Source organism: Charadrius vociferus, unplaced genomic scaffold (assembly GCF_000708025.1).
Source record: "Charadrius vociferus isolate BGI_N301 unplaced genomic scaffold, ASM70802v2 scaffold19, whole genome shotgun sequence".
NCBI classification, from domain to species: Eukaryota; Metazoa; Chordata; class Aves; order Charadriiformes; family Charadriidae; genus Charadrius; species Charadrius vociferus.
Genome location: NW_009650173.1, coordinates 2,984,445 through 3,003,751, shown reverse-complemented (window position 1 = coordinate 3,003,751; position 19,307 = coordinate 2,984,445). Strand labels below are relative to the sequence as shown.

General features: G+C 38.9%; 1 protein-coding gene across 1 annotated transcript; it reads left to right on the top strand.

Annotated features, from left to right (window-relative positions):
* Window positions 1-580: 580 nt before the first annotated feature.
* On the top strand, window positions 581-7,113 carry PRRG4 (proline rich Gla (G-carboxyglutamic acid) 4 (transmembrane)). The gene is made up of 5 exons (XM_009892673.1): window positions 581-686; window positions 3,754-3,917; window positions 5,146-5,194; window positions 5,936-6,071; window positions 6,866-7,113. Exons 1-5 carry the CDS (start codon window positions 581-583, stop codon window positions 7,092-7,094), a joined length of 684 nt encoding a protein of 227 aa, XP_009890975.1. The 3' UTR covers window positions 7,095-7,113.
* Window positions 7,114-19,307: the final 12,194 nt, after the last annotated feature.

The window sequence follows — 19,307 nt, the reverse complement described above, 5'->3', positions numbered from 1 at the left end:
CTTCAGGCGGCGATGGTGCTTTTTCTGGGTGTTGGGCGTCTCTCGGAATAATACAGGTCTTATTTCGTTCTTATTTTCTGCAGTCACCCCAGATGGGAGAGCGCAGCCTCTCCTCAGCAGCGTTGGGTGTGAGGTTGGCAACAGCGTTCTCCTGATAAAATGGTTTCTGTCTGTCTCTGCCCGTCGGGTAGCTTTTACAGCCTGCCGTGGCTGCTTTGGCAGCACAGTCGCAGCGCTCTGAAGTTTGGGAGCGTACCTGCAGCACCCTGGCCTGTGGTCTTTCCCCATTAATTCACCAGCTAACCGGGCTGGGGAGGCTTTGGCTGGCGGTGGGGAGAGCGGCCCACTGGCCTGCACACGCGTTACGCAACGGAAAACCACCGAGAGACACGCAAGACCAGTTTGGATCGGTGTCGTTCCTCTAGGGATCCATTCGCCTCAACGGCATGTAGGCGCTTGCACTGGATGACTTCATTCAAGGGTCATTGCGGATACTTCGGCAGGTTGCGTTGTCTTTTTTTTTTTTTTTTTTTTTTTTTTTTTAACCTCAGGTTAGTTTCTGTCTGACAGATACCACGCCATGTTTGTGTTTTTGGTACTGCTGTGTCAACTACACCCGGTGATCTTCGCATTTCCTCACTGCGCAGGGAGATTGAATGACTTGAAGCAACCCGAACAGAAAGACGGTAACTTACTTCTATCGTGACTTTTATGCTTTCCAAAATAAAACAATAACTTTGCTTCTGCTGAGAAGTCTCTTAATGTATGTAAATAGCTTTGGTTTTGTTGTGGGTTTTTTACTTCATTTAGAAAAATAAGTTGCTTTATGCTTCATTTTAGAATATGTGAATATCTTTTGCTGAAAAGATTTGTAATTGACTGGGGTGTTGATATTAAGTATTTATTAGATCCAGTAGTAAGTGCAGATTGGGACAACTAAGCTTTCTCCAGGTCTCTAGGATTATTGTCACTGATATAACCAGAATCCTCTAAGTAACATCAACATTCCAAAACTTTAAAATCTGTATTAAGACAGTACTGCTTTGGTACTATTTGAGAACATCACAGTTTTATTTGTATATCTAAAATTGCTTTGTATTTGATAGGGTTTATTTGCTTGGGTTTTGAGATTGATACTTTTTCTCAATACCAGATCCCCTTACAACACCTTGAAAAATAAATGTTGTGCTGCTATTGCAGTTCTTCACTTGGGAGGGAGGGAAGTGGAGAGGAATTGAGGTAAAAACAAATGAAGTTCCCCAAAAGGACTTGAGCGCTATGATACTAAGCTCTGTGGTACTCAACATTTAAGCATCAGGGCTTCAAAAAGGAATTTGTAACTTGGCTGTCCGGTCTCCTCAGTGGGTACGGAGTGCTGAAACCTTAAGACAGACTTTAAAAAGTCGTCACACTGAGCTGGAGGCCCCTTCAGGGCAGTATATGGAGCAGAAAAATGCTTGAGATGGGTTATTCATTAAAATCCATATTGCTCTGGGGCATAAAATGCCAGGCTGCCTCTTTCCTGTGAGTTCATGGGGTAGAACCCTCTCCTGATAATAGGCCCAGATCACTCCTTCTTTAAAGACGGAGTTGGGAAGAGAGGAGCCCAACTCTTTATCCAATAATTTAGCAAGTAGAACAGTTGCCAAGAGTATGGGGTACCTGCATGGAGAGTTTACCCCTTCAGCATTTTCTGAACATCTCTTACCAGCAGAGTTACTTTATTTGGCACAGTATGTGGATGCATTTTTAATTAAATGCTAGGCATCCTAAAACTGGATTTACCGTTTTGTTGGAGCATGGCCCAAGGACTGCAGGACTGCATTCAGTTCCCTCATGGAGAGGAGAGAATTCAAATCCATCTGGTCTGTTCTCCACCTACTGTCCTAATCACCAGGCTATAGGTAATTTGGAGATGGAGATAGGTGCACTTTTACTACGTCCTACAAAATGAAGACAGTGCAGATAAATGGATAAAGACTCTTTAAAAGAGAAAAGGAGCATATATCCCTGGGAATTAGGAGTCCTAGGCTCCAGGCAGCTTGCCTATGCATGCCATGTCAATAAAAATGCATCAATTATCTTATCTATTCAGAAATATAGTGAATATTACTTGCACGGTAAGGAATGAAACACTGCTGAGCAAAACTGACAAACTCGGTTCCAGCAGATTGAAGTTATTCTCATGATTTGTACTCAGCCAAGGTGTTGATAATATTTTTTTGCCATGTAATTCTTTTCCCTTTCCACTTGTGGGTTTCGGGGATCTTTTTGGGTGAAGTCCTTCTCTCTGGTTACTCTTAGATATAGCATAAATACTTTAAGCTTAGATTTTTCTTGCAATTACTTTAACAGATTTCCTTTCCTATGCAAATGTGTGTGTACACATGTGGCTTCTTCAATATATACTGTAATGTTATATAAAGTATATAAATATATACTGTAATATTTGTTCAATATACTATAATATTAAAGACATAACCAACCAATATACAAGTTACACTGCAGTTTTTTTAGTTTTCAGAGAGCAAACCATTTTGAGATACCACTGCAAGACTTAAGAGTAACTATTAGGGTAAAAATTCCTGAATGATGTGATAATCTGGCCAAACAAGCTAACAAGAACACAGAGCTAATTTGTAGCTGAATAACGTTATTCTGAATCTCATCTCCTTTTTTAGCCGTCTGGCTTGGTATGTAACAATGCTGTTTCTGCATTACACTTGCAAAAATAATCCTCTAGTCATTTTGCTTGACAAAATAGCCTGAATTTCTTGGGAGTACAGATTAGGCTTTCACTGGAAACCAAGCCAGAAAACTAGTTCTGTCATATAAAGATATTTTTTTGATTTTTTTTTTTTTTTTTTTAAGAAGCTGTAGCAAGAGCAGGCTAAAACTTGACTATGGAAAATGCCTGGTGAGAAAATGCATTCCTGTATTCCAAAGCCTTCTATAATTTCACTAACTCTTCTGGAATCTCACCTCACAACGTACTCCATGAGGCCTCATGGAGCCTGTAATAAGCACAAAAGAAGAAAAGAATTAAATGTCTTCAGAAGTGCCTGTTGTCAGTAAAACTCCTATCATGAACTAATTTAAAACAAACTAACTTGGCAATATGCCAACCTTTACATGAAACTTGCTGCCATGATTGTGGAAAGGGAACAAACGTAAAATGAACAGGATTCTGCTACCATGATTTAAAATCCAAATGCCATGAACAAAAGTTGGAACTCACAGATAGCAGAATATTGATCAAGGTATATTGAGGATTCTTTAGAAAGAAGAGGGTTTTGGGGGTGTTTTCCTTTTTTTTTCCCCTCTTGCATCCTTCCTGCAGTAGACTGGGGTCTTGCTGCATTTGCATCTGACTGAATTTCTGCTTTATGCGACTGTTACTTTGTTTTTAAGAGCTCCAGTAAATCCTGATGCCCACATCCCAGAGGGATAATACCAAAACTTGAATAACAGCTGTCATGAGAATCAAATTGTCTTGGCCAGTATAAGGAATAGCTGGAATGCTTTATGAGAAACAAAAATATGTTTATTTTATATTGTGTAGTTAGAAAAGTTAGCAGCAAAGAAGACATTTTAGGAGGAGACCCTGAAGTTTCTTTTTCCTGTATGTGGTTGAGAGATGCTAGGGGAGGAAGGGGTCTCAATATGCTCCTTTAGGATATTAACAATCCTTTAAAAATACCAAATTTAGCTTTCCTGAATTGTTTAAAATCAACTTGATTTTTTTTTTATTAGTGTTCACATCAGAAAAGGAGGCCAACTTATTCATCGGACGGCATCTTCTAAATAACAGATTTGATTTTGAAGCATTCACAGCAGATAACCTGGAAAGAGAATGCTTTGAAGAGCTGTGCAACTATGAAGAAGCAAGAGAAATTTTTGAAGACCCTGATAAAACGGTAGCTGTTCAAACTGAATTTAATATACTGAAGGAGGTTATTGACTGTCATTACTGTATCTAAATACTGTAGCCCTTCTGAAAACAGCATTTAAAATAAGATGATTGCTTATTTTACTGTAAAAGTAGGACCCCAATTAGATAGGGTTATTGCTTTAGATACACAGTTGAATACGCCTGAATATGTATTAAAGACTTTAGGTAAGGGCTCCAATTCTGCAAACAAATATAAATGTAACTTCAGATGTACCACTTGCGGATATACCTGTATGTGTTTTCAGAATCTGACTTTTTTTTAGTAACTTCTCAGTATCCAATTTGAACGTGTTCCACATGCTCTATGTATTAATTGGCTGATCATGTCCTCCTGTCATGCCAAAGAAGTGTTTTATAAGGGATGAGTATGGAGCAAATCTGCAGTTCAGCTATTGCCGATATTCCTATAGCATTATCTTCTAAATTGCTACATATATACAGCTTGAAAGAGATAAAAAGAGAAAAACACATAAGCAACCTTTCAGCCCAATAATGGAACTCGATTGTCTGAAGACTAGCTCTTGTGCACACTTACGAAGAATCTTTGTAATTCTAGATGTGCTCTGCACTAACCTGCAAAAAGAGCAAGGAATACACTCTTATTCTGAAGGTGAAAATGTCAGTTTGCCATCGCTAGTATTTCCCTAAGAAAAAGATGGAAGTGTTAAATCAGAGTCTTGATGGAGTCTTTTGCTGGGTAGCAAAAGTGGAAATTATAGCTAAACACACTTAATGCATAGCAGTCATACAATAGAAAAGTTTTTCTCTTCAATGGATCCCATTATTTTTCCTAGCTGATACAAATTCAAATACTGTTCACGCAAATGTCTGATTCTTAAGAACTTGACTTTGCCTCACTAATACTCTTCTGTAGGGATTTACAAAGATTAATCGCAAGCATTTTTTTAGTGTCAGAATATATGCTAATTTCTGTAATCAGGCAGAAATATCAGGTAGCATTGGACAGTTAAATGCACTTTCTCTTTCACCAGCTGGCATTTTCTTCTTTGTGAAACTGTAATTGTTATGCAAACTTGAATATATGAGAAAAATACAGTGGGATAAGCAAGTACAAATCCTTCAGTGGGAGTTGCTTCTGTTTATGCCCACAGTACCATATTAAAAAAAACCACCTGTCAATAAGCCTGCCAATTCTGTATCTCATATAAATCTGATCCTTTGTGTTTTTATAGATGGATTTTTGGAAAGACTATTCAACTAAAGGCCCTAAAATAAAAATAGGTAAGTCACCTTTTTATTCTTTTCTTATATTGCAATATTTTATGGTTTTGTTGTAATAGTACATTCTTAAAAATACACCATGCATTCAGTTAGCAAAATCAGAATTGATCTTTCTACTGAAATTCACTGTTAACTGTGCAAGTGTATTGCATTATCCGATACAATAAAACATACTCACTGAAGCGTCTTACAGTGGGATCCATTATAAGTATGTAGGTAAAAACAATATGAATTTTGTTGTCCATTTCTTTGTTTTATTGTTTTATTACACAATCAGTGAACTTTACAGTAATTGTGTGGCTGCTTTTTGTGGTTTTGTTTGTCCTGTCCCATCCCCCACCGCCCCATTTCTTTAATAGTAATATAACAGTCTGATTCAGGTTCAGAGTAGTCTTATGCCAGATGTTTTATTAAAAAAATGGTCAGTATGACTTGAGGAAAGATCTACAGTCTGATCAAGGTCACAAGTACATGAAGTAATATTTGGAAGGCATTAGAAGACAGACATCTCAACAGTTTTATGTACAGTAAAGGGAGTATCTACTCACTTTTGCTTTAAGCTGAATGTGAATGATACTCTTGGGTTGTGCTGTAGAGATACTATGGCTTCTTATAGCAAACTAGGCATTTGTGGAAAGGAACAGGCTTATAGCACAGTAAAATTAATATTTCACAGTGTAAACTGTATACCAGGTAGATGGAAAGAACACGTAATGAAAATAACCAATGTTTTATCTTCAGGTGATGAGACACTACAAAAGATTAACGTTACAGGACTTCTCATCAGTCTAGTTGCTGCTGGAGTACTGTTGGTTATAATTGCACTGCTTATCTTCTACTGCTGCAAAAGTAGATGCAAATCAAGGCAACCACCAGGGTAAGGAACTTCACTGCTTAAAAAAAAAAACCAAAACAAAACAAAAAAACCCCACCAAAACAAACCCTTGCTTAAGAGTGAAATTTAAAAATTACTGTAGGTTGGTCTAACTGTATTCTCAGAGAATCCAATGGATGTTCTAGTTCTTACTTTCCTGGAAGTGAAGTTAGGTGAGCACTACCAGTAGTTATGCTGAAATTAGTAACACAAAAACGTAACACAACACTTGCGTGGTTGACGTACTTTGGGTTTTTTTTTTCCCTGCGTGTTCTTGGTTCCAAAATAATCTTACTAAAAAGATGGAATCATTTTAATACATTGGGGCCTGCATGCTCTGTTCGCTCCTTAAAGTAGGGTGTATGCTCTTCATGGCATGTAGTCTACCTGAGATGTGAAATGAAGTAGGTTGGAGGAAATGCTTCTCTACCACTTCTCCAGCCCTGCTTGTTCCTTAATCCTAAACGTGAAAGGAACATAGGATTCTGCACTTCCTCTTCCCTGTAAATTTCACACTACTGAGCTATTCTTACCCGGTGGTTTGGAGAGAGTATTTTGCTTCTGGTCTTTATGATCATTGAAGGCAAGTTTTGGTTTTTTTGGTGGGTGTTTTTGATTTGTTTTGGTGTTTGGGTTTTTTTTTTTTGGTGGGGTTTTGTGTGGTTTTTTTTCTTTATTTGTTTTGTTCTGGTTGTTCTGGGTTGGGCTTTTTTTGTTTGTTTTACAACTAAGGCTTTATAGTCTTTCTTCCCTTTAAGACAGAAGCTGACACTTAAAATGCTGTTAACTTTGTGTAGGTACTTGGGTCATGTAAGAAGTAGAAGACATAATTCATCTAACATCTTCAGAAGGCATGAAGAATTTTCTTTAAACCCACTTCCTCTCAGAACTGAAGATTCAGGACTACCAACTTATGAGCAAGCAGTTACTTCAGATGGACAACACGATGTGCCACCACCCCCTTATCCAGGGCCCCCAAAAGGGGCACGGGTGTTTAAAAAGTCTATGTCGCTCCCTGCCCCTTAATCACAAACCTCCTTCTGGGATGAGGGGGGATTTTGGAAACATAGCATACTTTTTTAAAAAGTGTGTGCTACCTTGCATATTGCAAGACAGTTTACAAAAATGTGAAAGATCTCTAGCACAACTGGGAACGAGTGAAAATCCCATTTGGGAAAAGAGGTGATCTTTTGCAAAGGCTGCAGGACTGTTCTTTGCAAAAGGTTATTGCGCCAAGAGGAGGGACTGCATAAAGACTACATCTTGTACCACTACCCTCTTCCATAAGCACTATTGAGCCATCCTATCCTACTATTGATGTTACCATTAATAGTTGTTTTTTTTTTTTCTTTAGAACGAACAGTATTTTAATTGGTTTTATGGAAACTAGCCATTTTTGGTGACTTAATATTTTAAACCATCATAAGAAGTCTACTTTGTTGTTTGAGATATTCACTTCATTGCTGTGTGAATTTTCTATTCATTGTAGTAATTTTCATACTCAAATCTATTATTTCATGATTTGATCTTTCAAATGTATGTGTATTACTACTTCTGGATTACACTGGTTTGTTTTAGACATTGCTGGTTAACACGCTACTCAAATTGTTGTATTTTTGTGATTCTAGTTTTGGATGAAAAGGAACCACTAACTGCGTGGCACATTACCCATTCAGACAAAGTATACTTTATCAAAGGGTTTTATATTCACTTCAACCTGGTATTTAGCACTGAACAAGTAGAGTACGACGGGCTGGGATGCTAAGCAAATAGCTAGAGATTTGTCCCTTGTTAAAAACTACCCAGGTTTCACAGATACTGTTTTTCTTGCAGTTTAAAAATTTAAATGTTGAAAAAGACATTTATCTCGTCAAATCAAAGGCCAGACTAGCCCACAGAAGTACTTTGCCCTACTGGGAGGATAAAACGATACCTTTGAGTAGAATCAAACATCGCATTACATAAGAAAAACAGTATCCACAGAGCAATAGTCAAGAATTTCAGGGAGTTCCTGGTTAACTGTATCAACACAATTTCTGTATCTCCAGTTGTAGTCACCCTTAATTTTACATCCTATTAAAATATCCACCCCCAGCATTATATGCCCTACAGATCTTGCTGAGCAGGTTACAGACCAACACTGCTGGCCCTTTACCTCCTAGTCAAATATTTGGCATTGTAGTGGAAAAGGCTTCCCACAGCTACAGGAAGCCATATGAGAGCATCTCACAGGCAACATGTCAGGCTGGCGTTTTCTTGTTTTGCAGCAGCTACCTAGTTGGACACATGCAATGAAGTTTTTTAAGAAGCAACAAATTCCACCCCCACCCCTGCATTTGACCAATGCTGAAAACAGCAAATGGTATTTTAATTTGGTGCCTAAAATGCACTTTATATTACAAAGGTTGAATATTTATATGTAACATTTCACTGAATTTTACACTTTTTTACATGCTAGAACCCACAGTGCTATTGACTGAGATAGAGGATTGATACAAGATTCTTAATCTGTAAATGGTTTTGTAAAGAAGAAAATGGTCCAAATATTGGAATATAAAGAGGGTGTATTGAAAATGCTACACAAGGAGCTCCTGCCCTTTGAAAAATACATACAACCCAGCTGGTATCAGTGGACATCAGACTGTGTTCTTCTTCCTAACGCTTTTGCATCAGATTTGGCTTTTGACAAGTCACAAACCTCTTTGCAGCTTCTTTTTTGTTGAGAGATGGGGAAACCCCTTGTTGGGATAGCTTCAATTCGCTTCTGCTCTACTTGTAACACCATTTTGAAGTTCTCAGAGGTTACTATTCTGTAAGACTGAAATAAGTGAATTGTGCAAGATAACTCTGTATTCTGGTTATCAACAGTTATGATGAAGCTATGGAATGACAAGCTTGCCAATGCATTTCTCTCATATTTCCTTTTCATTTAGCTCACAATTTTAAAATTTTGTTCAGGTGCATCTTGAGCTGTAGAGCACACTTTTCTCTAGATTCTTCCTGGGATTCAAAAATGACTAATTTAATGGGCCCGATAGGAGCACTTTTCAAGGAAAGGGACTACACAAGGTCTTGTGTGAGTTCAGAAATTCTTTAATGTTACTACAGTGATGTTTGCATCTAGTAGAGTCACTTTTTAAATAAACTACAGATACTGTACAGAAACCTATTTAATTAATTAAAATTTGATTCTTCTACTATTCCTACAAATCATTTGCAAATGATTCCATGCAACGCAAGCAAAAATCTTGACCTTCATGATTAAAAAGTGTTAAGATGGTGTAACTGTTAAACATCAATGCTGTAGCTCTTTGGACAGCAAACCGCACCTTCTGTGGGGTGTAACACTTCAAATTTACTCAAAGAACCTGCACTTTAGACCCTGAAGATACTCAAAATATAGTGACTGACATTCAAATACTGTTTGCATGCAACACGACAATTTGCAAGACATATTCTGCTTATTTTAAATAGGCAGCAAAGTTTAAATTTTAGTTGAACATAACGGGAACTTACCTCTCCTTGTAAAGGGAGTTGAATGGCAGTTGTTTGGGTTGAGTTTGTTTTTCTTCTTTCTTACATTGACTCCTGGCCCAAGACTCTTACCTGACATCCTGTCTCCTTCTAGAACTTAATTTAGAACTTCTTTTTAGATAAGTCAGGGTTAGCAGAGAGAAAAATCAACAAGAGGTTGACTATGGTGACTTACGAATTCGGAAGTGTTTGCCACATTTCCAAATTTTACATGCAGTTTCCTTCGAAAATGCAGTTGCTATTAGAATACAGAAAACAGCAAATAAAGTGTCCGGAGGGGGGAGGAGGAGGAGGAGGAGGAGGAAGTTTTTGAGGAGCAAAGCAGCAGCAAGTTTAATCTAATTTGTGCGCAGATGTAAGTCATCAGTGGTTTGACTTCCAGACACTTTCTTCCAAGGGCCAGTAAGACAGGCAGTGGATTTTAAGTGAATTAACAGAGATCTACTATGACAGTTGAAAACAGAAGCGTCTAAACAAAACACTGGGAAAAAATTGCACAGTATTTAAATTCTATTTCTCTCAGAACAGGTTTAAACATGTCACACTAAATGCTACTGGCCATTGCCTTGAACAATTTTTTAAAAAAATTTTCTGTGTTGCCCTTTCAGCATCATACAAGCTTACAGCATGCAACTTTTTATAAATCAGGACAATTTATTAGGTAGAGCAAATAACCATCAGGGTTAGAGGGTCAGAAAAGCGGTCTCCAGCTCTGTCAACTGAAAATCAAATCACTTAACCAGTTTCTTGCTTAAGTGAAGTAAGCAAGCCTACTATCAATATAACACTATTCATCAGACTATTTGATTTAAGCATTATGTCCTTCTATTTTTGGGGGGGGGTTTGCTGGTGTTTTTGTGAATTTCTTAGATGAGCAAAACCAAAGTGTCACATGAAAGCGCCACTTCCTCACCACAGTTCATTAAGCATTTGATTCTGGTCCTGTCAAAGTCTATGGCAAGCTTTTTATTGGCTTCAGCTTAACTGGGATTTGCACAAAAAATGAAATAACTGATCAGTTCAGGTAACAAAAAGTATAATGCTCTGCCCAATTATTTACCACAATGCTGTTGCCAAACCTGATTTTGAGTATTCTGTTGTTTTAATGATGCCTACTTACATTAACTAGAATGTTTGAGGCTGATCTGCCCTTAAAAAGTGTATTTGAAATTTGGAAAGCATAGGAAAATTCCTTATCTTTCATCAGATTACCAGCTGTGAATAAGATGCATTAATTACCTGTAGGTTATTAGCAACACTGTTTGATTACTTTGATCAACAGGACGGGTTCATTTAAAGTTTAAAAAAAAAACCACAACAACAAACTTCCATCCACAGTCTCATCTGCCAATGAAAGTTTTATTGCTGCTGTCCTCTTTTGTTCCATGTGGTGTAGAGAACAGGAAGGAAACCCCGGGTTTAAAAGCCCCCTTTTGAACACTTCAAGCTTGTTCTTTCTATACTGTAAATGTCCTTCCATTAATTCCTAGCATATGGAAATGTATCACTACTATCATTTTCACGATCAATAAGTTGCATGTATTTTCCTCTCAAAAATTTTAAGCACATCTTCCCAAATACCCTGCTCTTTATTCAGGTGGTAACTTTTCACTGTTTCCAGTCATTTCTGAATTGTGTAAACAGTCCTTGTTACTTAATCTTATATTTCCTTCTACTGATCTGACAGAGCCTTTGGAATGCACTTGTCACTGCTTATAGTTTAATTCCAACTTTGATGTTAAGTGCTGTCATTTTGTTGGGGGACAGGTAGCAATATTTTAAACTCTGCTAATCTCTATATTATGTTGTAAAACAATTTCCAAATAAACATTTATGCAGGTTAATCACAGCAAAAGAGAAAACGCTAATTCAGACTATGATAAAAAGTTAAAAAAAATCTGACAACCCTTTTTTTTTTTTTTTAATGAATTTGGTAATGGCATGCACTCTTCTTCATGCCATATAGCACCTATCAACAGGGAAAAAGGGTCATAGTTTGTTTTCTTTTAACATTGGCAATTTCTACTCTGGACAGACGCTTCCCACTTCACTGCTCTAGTTCACTTATGCATCTGAGGTTCTGAACCATGAACTGCAGTCACTGAAGATGAAGTCTTCAAGACAAACAAGCCAACTGAACTAACTGTTGTACCCTTTCATCTTCCTTGACTTTCACCAGACCTTGGGTAAGAAGATTTAACACAATAACGTAGCCCCAAAACACCCACTTTCTTAGGGTTGGTGAACTGAGCAAGATCACTCCAGCGAGGACCAGAACAGGCATGCGGAAGCAACATGGGAAGCAGGACTTCCTCGACAGTAATGGTGATTTCAATCTGAAGCGAAGGTACACATTGTGCAATGAGAATAACTGTCTGCAGAGAGGCAGGAGGGACAGATGAGGGCAGCTAGGTAGAGCAAATACTGTAGCACAGCAAATTACACTAAATTAAGCCGCTCTTCTTTTGCCCACTGGAAGACAACAGTCAGATTTGTGCTTTTTCTCCCAACTACACAAGATGAGCTGAGCTAGCTGGTTAACAAAGAAGAGCAGAATTTTCTCCTGTATTTGAACATCAGTGAAGCTTTTTAATCAGTCAACTGAGCTGAAACTTGGCATACGGCTGGTGGGGTATAAATGCTTCATTCTCATTAAATGTCTCAGGAAAATAGGATCCCAATTCTTTGGAAAATGTCTTCTATGTCATCTGTTTACTATATTATGACTTTAGCTGTAGAGTTCCCAGCTACAAAAGAAAAAAAAAAAAAGAGGAGTTTGTTATCTACTGGATTTCATCAATTCTGAAAATTGTGTGGAAGCTGAGCAAATTTACAGCATTCTGACACTGCTTACTTTTTTTTTTTTAAAAAAAAAGGCTAGCCCAAACTTAGATTAATCAAATTTCCCATCTAACTTTTAATCTGTGTCCATTTAACAGAAAGCCAGCCCATTCACTTTGAAACATCAAAAACAATTACTGCAAAACCGCCCTGACTAATTTGGCAAAATACTGAAGTGTCAGCAAAAGACTAGCTCCAGCTGGGAACAGCGGGTCCTATGAAGTACCAACAAGGGAAGCAATAGTACTTCCATCAGCGTTTAAACTGCAATTTAGTTTACTGTTCACCCCTGTGGGAGCAGCCTCCCCAAGTTTTCACCAGGTGGACACCATTCCTCTATTTTACCATAAAATATATTCTCTTTTACATAACTCTGCAAGGGCAACTACACTAATTGCTTATACAGAAAATAGCCAAAGTACATTTGATACTGTTCTGCTATTTCTGATGCAGTAAATTTTGTCCATGTTGAAAACAGATACAACTACATTAACTACTTTTGCTTTACATTTAACTTTTCATTTCCTTCTGGTTTTTTTTTCTTTTCTTATTGTTCCACGTATAATTTGCTATTGAACTTTTTTCCTTCTCTGGTTCCTTTTCCTGTGTCTATTCATAATCTGCTATTGCACACACTCACCTGCTTGCTGCCTTTTTTTTTTTTTTTTTTCCCTTTTCTTTCCTGGGCATTGTTCCCAAGCATTTGCCCCCCTCCCACTCTCTGCAAACCACTCTTCTTGCACAGCTTCCCCAGTCTCCTCACAAGGCCTTTGGCTCCTCCTTTCAGTCCTCAGGGACTGCATAGGCATAGCACCTAGACTACAGAAACAAAAGGGGCCACCCGATGCAGGCATCCTGCTGCCTACATTCTGGGAGCCTCTAGAAGCCCACACTGTAAAGGTAGCAGCCAGACTTCAAAGAATCAGGAAAAATATTTCAGTCTAGATATCTGTACGCTTAAACCCAAGTTTTGAAAAGGCCCTATAACAGGTTTTAAATTCCCGATGCAGTGCCTACTTCATTTTGGAAATAGGAAACACCTGTGATCACTCAAATTGTTCGAGCAGTTTCAGTTTACCGTCTCTAAAGATAAGCAACTACTAAGGTACTGAATAGCTAAACATCCAGTATTTCATGTTAAATACACAGCATGGGTATGATACAAAGGAGAAGATCTAGTAAGAGTTAAAATAAAATAATCCTGGCTAAAACTGTGAGTTTAGTCAACAGCAAAGGTTTTATTTAAGTTTTCTTTTTCCTACATGTCATTGCATACGTCTCCCTCTTACCTTACACCTGTTCTGGTACCTACTAGAACCCTTCACAAATCATCCAGCAAAAACGTAGACAGCTTGCTTCTGAGTGGGTGAGCTGAATCAACACAAGTGCCAGTGGTGACGCCCTGGAAGGTGTGGGACCACGTGAACAGAAGGAGGACCAGGAAAGTGAAGGGAACAAGGCCTTCCATCTCATTGCTGCAACCAGCCTTCTACCAGCTCAGTCATCTCCTACCAGTCAGGAGTACCATGGTTTAGCAGATCAACTTTAGTTCAGTAGAATGAATTCTGAAGATTTTGCTTCATTTGTGTGTACATATACTTAAGCTTTTGATCAAAAAAATGCACAGACTAGTATATGTAAATAAATGCAAAGAAAGGGAGGTATTTGCTGTGAGGCTCCAAGATTAAGTGAGTTCTTTGAAAGGCAGCACTTTCTTCCCTATTTGCACATTTCTTAATGTCTAGCTTTATATGTAAAGAGGCCACGTGGCAAATTAAATGCAAAATCTAATCTGTTAAGAAACTGTAATTTTATTCTTTGGTCAGAATCACCATTACAAAAAAAGCCCCAACACAATCCCACAACCCAAAGCAATGAGTGATTAATAGCAGGCCTGACCAAGACTCATGTTATTACCACATAATATCTGAGGTACTTACCCATTGCTGCTCACGGAAGATACCACAACCTGCCAGCACACGTACAAAGCCTGCACAAAGGTGCTGCACCCCTGATCTGTAAATGGATGCCTACTGTCCATCAGTGTTCAGCAGAGAAAGACAATGAACAAACTATATTTTGCACTCTTTTTTTAGAATTTGTTAGTAAATAAGACCCAGCTCAGCTCTGGCCTGAACTTCTTCAAACTTCATCTGATCAGACACATTCAAGTTATTTGAATGTTTTATCCTTTAAACATTAGTTTTCAAAAAAGAATGTCCTCAAGTCTTCGAAACACTATTTTCAAACAATTGTGAAGATTCATTCTCTCAGCACAAGGCTAACTGTTAAGCATTTCTAGAGCTATTGTTGACAAACGGTTAGCCACTGAAAGCTAACCACTAAGATGTTTGTGTATGTTAGTGAACTATTTATGATACTGTGATAGTTCCAAAATAAAGTACTATTATGAACTGAAATACAATCCTTTTTGTCCACTTTCAGCAACCAAGCTGTAATCTCAGAATTGCAGCGTTAACCGCATGCCGTGCCTTTAACTACTTTCTTCGATCAACAACAGCTGAAGCTGCTGATCCAGCACGCGCATCTGACTATTCTTCCATGATTCTTTTCAACCCATCAAAAATTGCCCTGAAGCATACCAAGAATTTTGCTGCAAAACCAGCAGTTTACAGATTTAGCTGAAAGCATCTTAATGCAAGAAAAAAAAAAAAATTTGGTACTTAAACATGAGGGAAGAGCCAGGACAAGACCAAAACCAGGCATCACGTGTCACGGAAAGGCAGGAACAATGCCCTCTGTGGAAGAAGAGGGCATATGGGCATAGACAGACATTTGGAAAAGCCTTGTGGAGCCAAGTTTGTTGTACCTGCAATAAAAAGGACGCCAAAAGCACAGGCAGCAACTGCTGGCCCTATAGAAGAATCACTCCATTCAGGGACATCTGCTGCTGCATGCACAAGGACCCTTAGTGGTGCTATCCTAGTATTTAACATCAGTGGGACTGTTAAAGCTACATACCACGTAGCCTTTTGCCCAGCCAGTCTTGTACGTAAAAAACATAGAAAATGCCCACACTCAACTCAAATGCTGGCTGACATTTTTCTGTTAGCATGGGTAATAATAATAGCACAGTAAGCAACAAAGAAGTTACTAAATAAACAAATCAGCTACAAATAAATAAATCAATGCCAAGCGTGAATTGGAGCATTATTCTGGCCCTGGATTTGTGATTGATATATTGTTTTTAATTATGATCAAATCACAGAAGACTGCCAACTACCCATTAGCTTGCTCCTGCATTTCATTTGGCATACTGTCACTTTAAACATAAAACTAGACCTCAAAAAGCAATATTGCCATTCAGCATTGTGTAACATTAAATTATTTAAACAGAAAGAGGAAAATAGGAAAGTCTCCCGAAGGGGCAGAGTATATTAGCTAACACAGTTCTGCAACAAGGCTGGCTTGATTCTGGCTGAACTAGCATACGGGCAGAGAAGCCTGTTACTGTCCACAGAGGTATGTCCTCAAGCACTCCTAGACCCTACAGAGATTTCTGCACTGAAAATACCACGAGCCAAGTCAACATCTCATCATCAAAAGTAAAAGTTCCCTGCTCTTTCCTGTCATCTCCTTCCCTTCCTAGCTGCTTCTGGCCACACACTACCGCCGCTTGCCCTGAGCCAGCACTCATTTGATGCAAAGCAAGCTGACTCAGCTCAGCAAAATTACAGAAAAATGACCTCTGGCAAAAAAAGTAAGCGTTCTTTTGTCAATAGAGTGCACTTACTGCTCACCTTGCGGCCAGAGCGCATCGCTAGGAGCAGGAGGGTGGAGCAGAGAAGGAGGAAGGGAGAGCAAAGCCTTCTCCTTTGGGTGTCAGCAAGCAGCTGAGGCAGCCCAGCCCTGCTGCCACACCACTACACCTGGAGGCAGCAACGCATGCTGCAGCTTTGAAAATCACTCCTCAGACCTCAGGCAGACGATTCCTATTAAAGCGTTACCTTAAGTAGTTAAATCTGTCTCCTAACCATCACATGACATTTTTGACTCTGTAAAGGATTTGTTAAGTTATTCTTCTAAGCAGAGAGTGTTCATCTAGGGTAAGAAATGTGCAACAAAAAAAATCAGTACTGCCCCAGGCTGGTATGCTGCACAGATTGTGTTACAGTGCTGTAATTTAAGATTTTGCTCTGAAATAGACTGAAAAATTGTATTAGCTTGTGTTTAAGCAAGATGTATTTATTACATTAGATTCTTGACTTGAGAGATAAGCTCATATAATATCATTGCTGGCTACAGGCACTCCCTAATGAACTACAGTTCAGGTGTTAAAGCCCACCAAAGCTCAGGTCCCAAACGGCAAGTAATTGTTGCATTTGAAACAAAATCATTCCTTTCTAACGCAAGAATCAAAATATTTTCAATATTCAGAATCATGAACATGTCTAGTATCACTTCAAAATACACATCTTAATATGTACACTTCAATCTACACATGGAAATAACATATGTAATTAAGAGGATCAACCAAAGGATGTTTTCTATCACTGACACCTTTCAGAAAAGCTGTTTGTAAGTATCATGGATACCAAGATACTGTAAAAGCACTTACTCTACACAGGCTCTTTTGTGGTCTTAGAGAATGGCGTTACAAAATATCTTTTGGTTACAAAAAGACGAAATGCACAAACTTCCGGGCAGCTTTCCTAGATATAGGATGGCAACAAGCAGCAGGGATCAGTTTTAATGAGAAAACTTCAAACAAGTACATTTAACTCACACACGGGAAAAGCAAACTACTGGATAAACCGACTTTATTTGGCAATTATGGACATTAGTGATGAAGTTTTCAGCCTACTCCACCTCTATTAAAACCACATAAAAGAAATTAAATTTAACAACAGCTGTCACAACTTCTGTTTCACTCAACTTCGCCATTGGATTACAGGAAAGAAGATCATCTCCAACAATGTTCAGGGAAACACTGTGTCTGGGGTATATTGACAAGTAGTTCACCTAGTGGTGTAAGCTAATTGTGTATGTTTCCCTGCCTGTAAGTCTAGACTGGTGCTTGTTTTTTGTGATTTCTCATGTAACCTGATTTTACACCCACGTATCTAACAGTACTAACACCCACCCCTCACTTAGAGAAATATCCTGTAATGAAAAGACATTCCATATGCATTAAAACACATTATGGTACTCTTTACAGTTCATGTTGCCATTACTTGAGAAAAATCAAACAAAACACTAGCAGTTTTACAATTTATTAATATGTTGCTCCAAATTGTGGCAAGAAACTTTTAAGGTAGCTCCACACCAACACGTTTACTCTAGACAACCAAACACTACAGCTAGGTGGAAAAGGCATTTCATATCACTTAGGTCCAGTATCGCCCTTCCCTCAAGCCCACTTGAGGGAAACAATGCACTCTAAGTGTAAATTATAATGGAGATTAGCAGAGATCCTACAGGGAAATCAAAAACTGTAGGTCCTTCCCCGCTGGAAATGGTACTTTCAATAGTATCAGCAGCGTAAGTGCTTCATCGTTAGCATAAAACTGGAGTCATTTTCTGTCATCAGGCCTCGTTCATATGTAAAACAGCAATGCTCGTGTTTCTCAGGGAAAGAAGGTCCCCCACCCCCCACATACTCTCCTCCAGCTGCAAGCAATACAGGTGCTAACTTATGCAAACACAAGGAAAACTCACTCTGCTGGTTTCTGGCTTTGGTAGGCTTCTTTTCTTCTTCTCCCTCAGCCCTGGCCTCTGGGTGACTTCGCTCAGTCTCGTCGGTGCTGATGACTTTCACACTTACCTTTCCCTCCTGATTCAAAGGCTGCATTTCTTCCTACAGTGAACTTTGCTGCTTCTTGAAACTAAGGCATAAGAAAAGCAGAGCCTCAGCTTCTCCTCCTAAAGTCTCTTACCTTCCTGGTTCCTCTTTTAATATTGATCACTCTGCTTTTTTATTCAAGTGTTGAGATTTATTTTTTTTTTTTAGCATCTAATCCAATTGGCTGTAGACAAGTTTCTAAACTCTACATTTCACTACAAAATTAATTTCACTCTGTGGTTCGATATTGCCTGGAGTACGACAAACTCAATCTTCAAAAGACTTACTTACTCATTAGCATGCATACACCTTCCTCTTCCGAGCAATGCCTTCAGGTGCAGCCACCTTCTTTTTCAAGTGTGTATTCCCCATCTTTACCTCTGAGGCACATTCCTCCTGCTGGTCTCACCCTCTGTACCTTCAGCCTGCAGGGAAAGCAAGACACCATAGTTCACCCACACAGATGTCTCCTTTGCTCCTACCCTGTTCTGCACAGCTGGTGCCTGTTTGCCTTATACTTTAACAAGCGCACAGCCAAAGATACAGGAATTTACTGTCTGTACACCAGGTGACTTAGATTGGTCTAAATATACCATTTCTGTCCATTCCTCTCTTCATCCTCCTGCTGTTTTGACTTTTGGCCTATTCAGACTCCAGGCCTGCAAGGATTTATTGATAGGGAATCCTTTGGAAAGCTCTGCTATATATCTTTGTATCTATACTAGAGGCTTGCTAGCTTGTAAAAAAAAGGAAAAAAATAGCTAGTGGGCTGTGCTTTTATATTATTTAACCTTTGTGAAGAGCGACAACCGACCCAAACCACTGAGCAGGAGCCTGAAGTGGCCAAGGGTGGCTCTGGGCTGCCCTGAGGGGAAACACGGCCATGAGCTTCCCCCGGTGATCCTCACAGAATTCCTGCCATGTCCTTCCTTCCCCCCCAGCGCGTTGGTTTGTTTTCGTTTTTTTTTTTTTAATTTTATATCCCCACCCCAAGTTTAATCTTTCTGTGAGGAAGGCGGCGAGGGGAGGCGCCCGGGCGGGCGGGAGCGGCGTCACCCTCC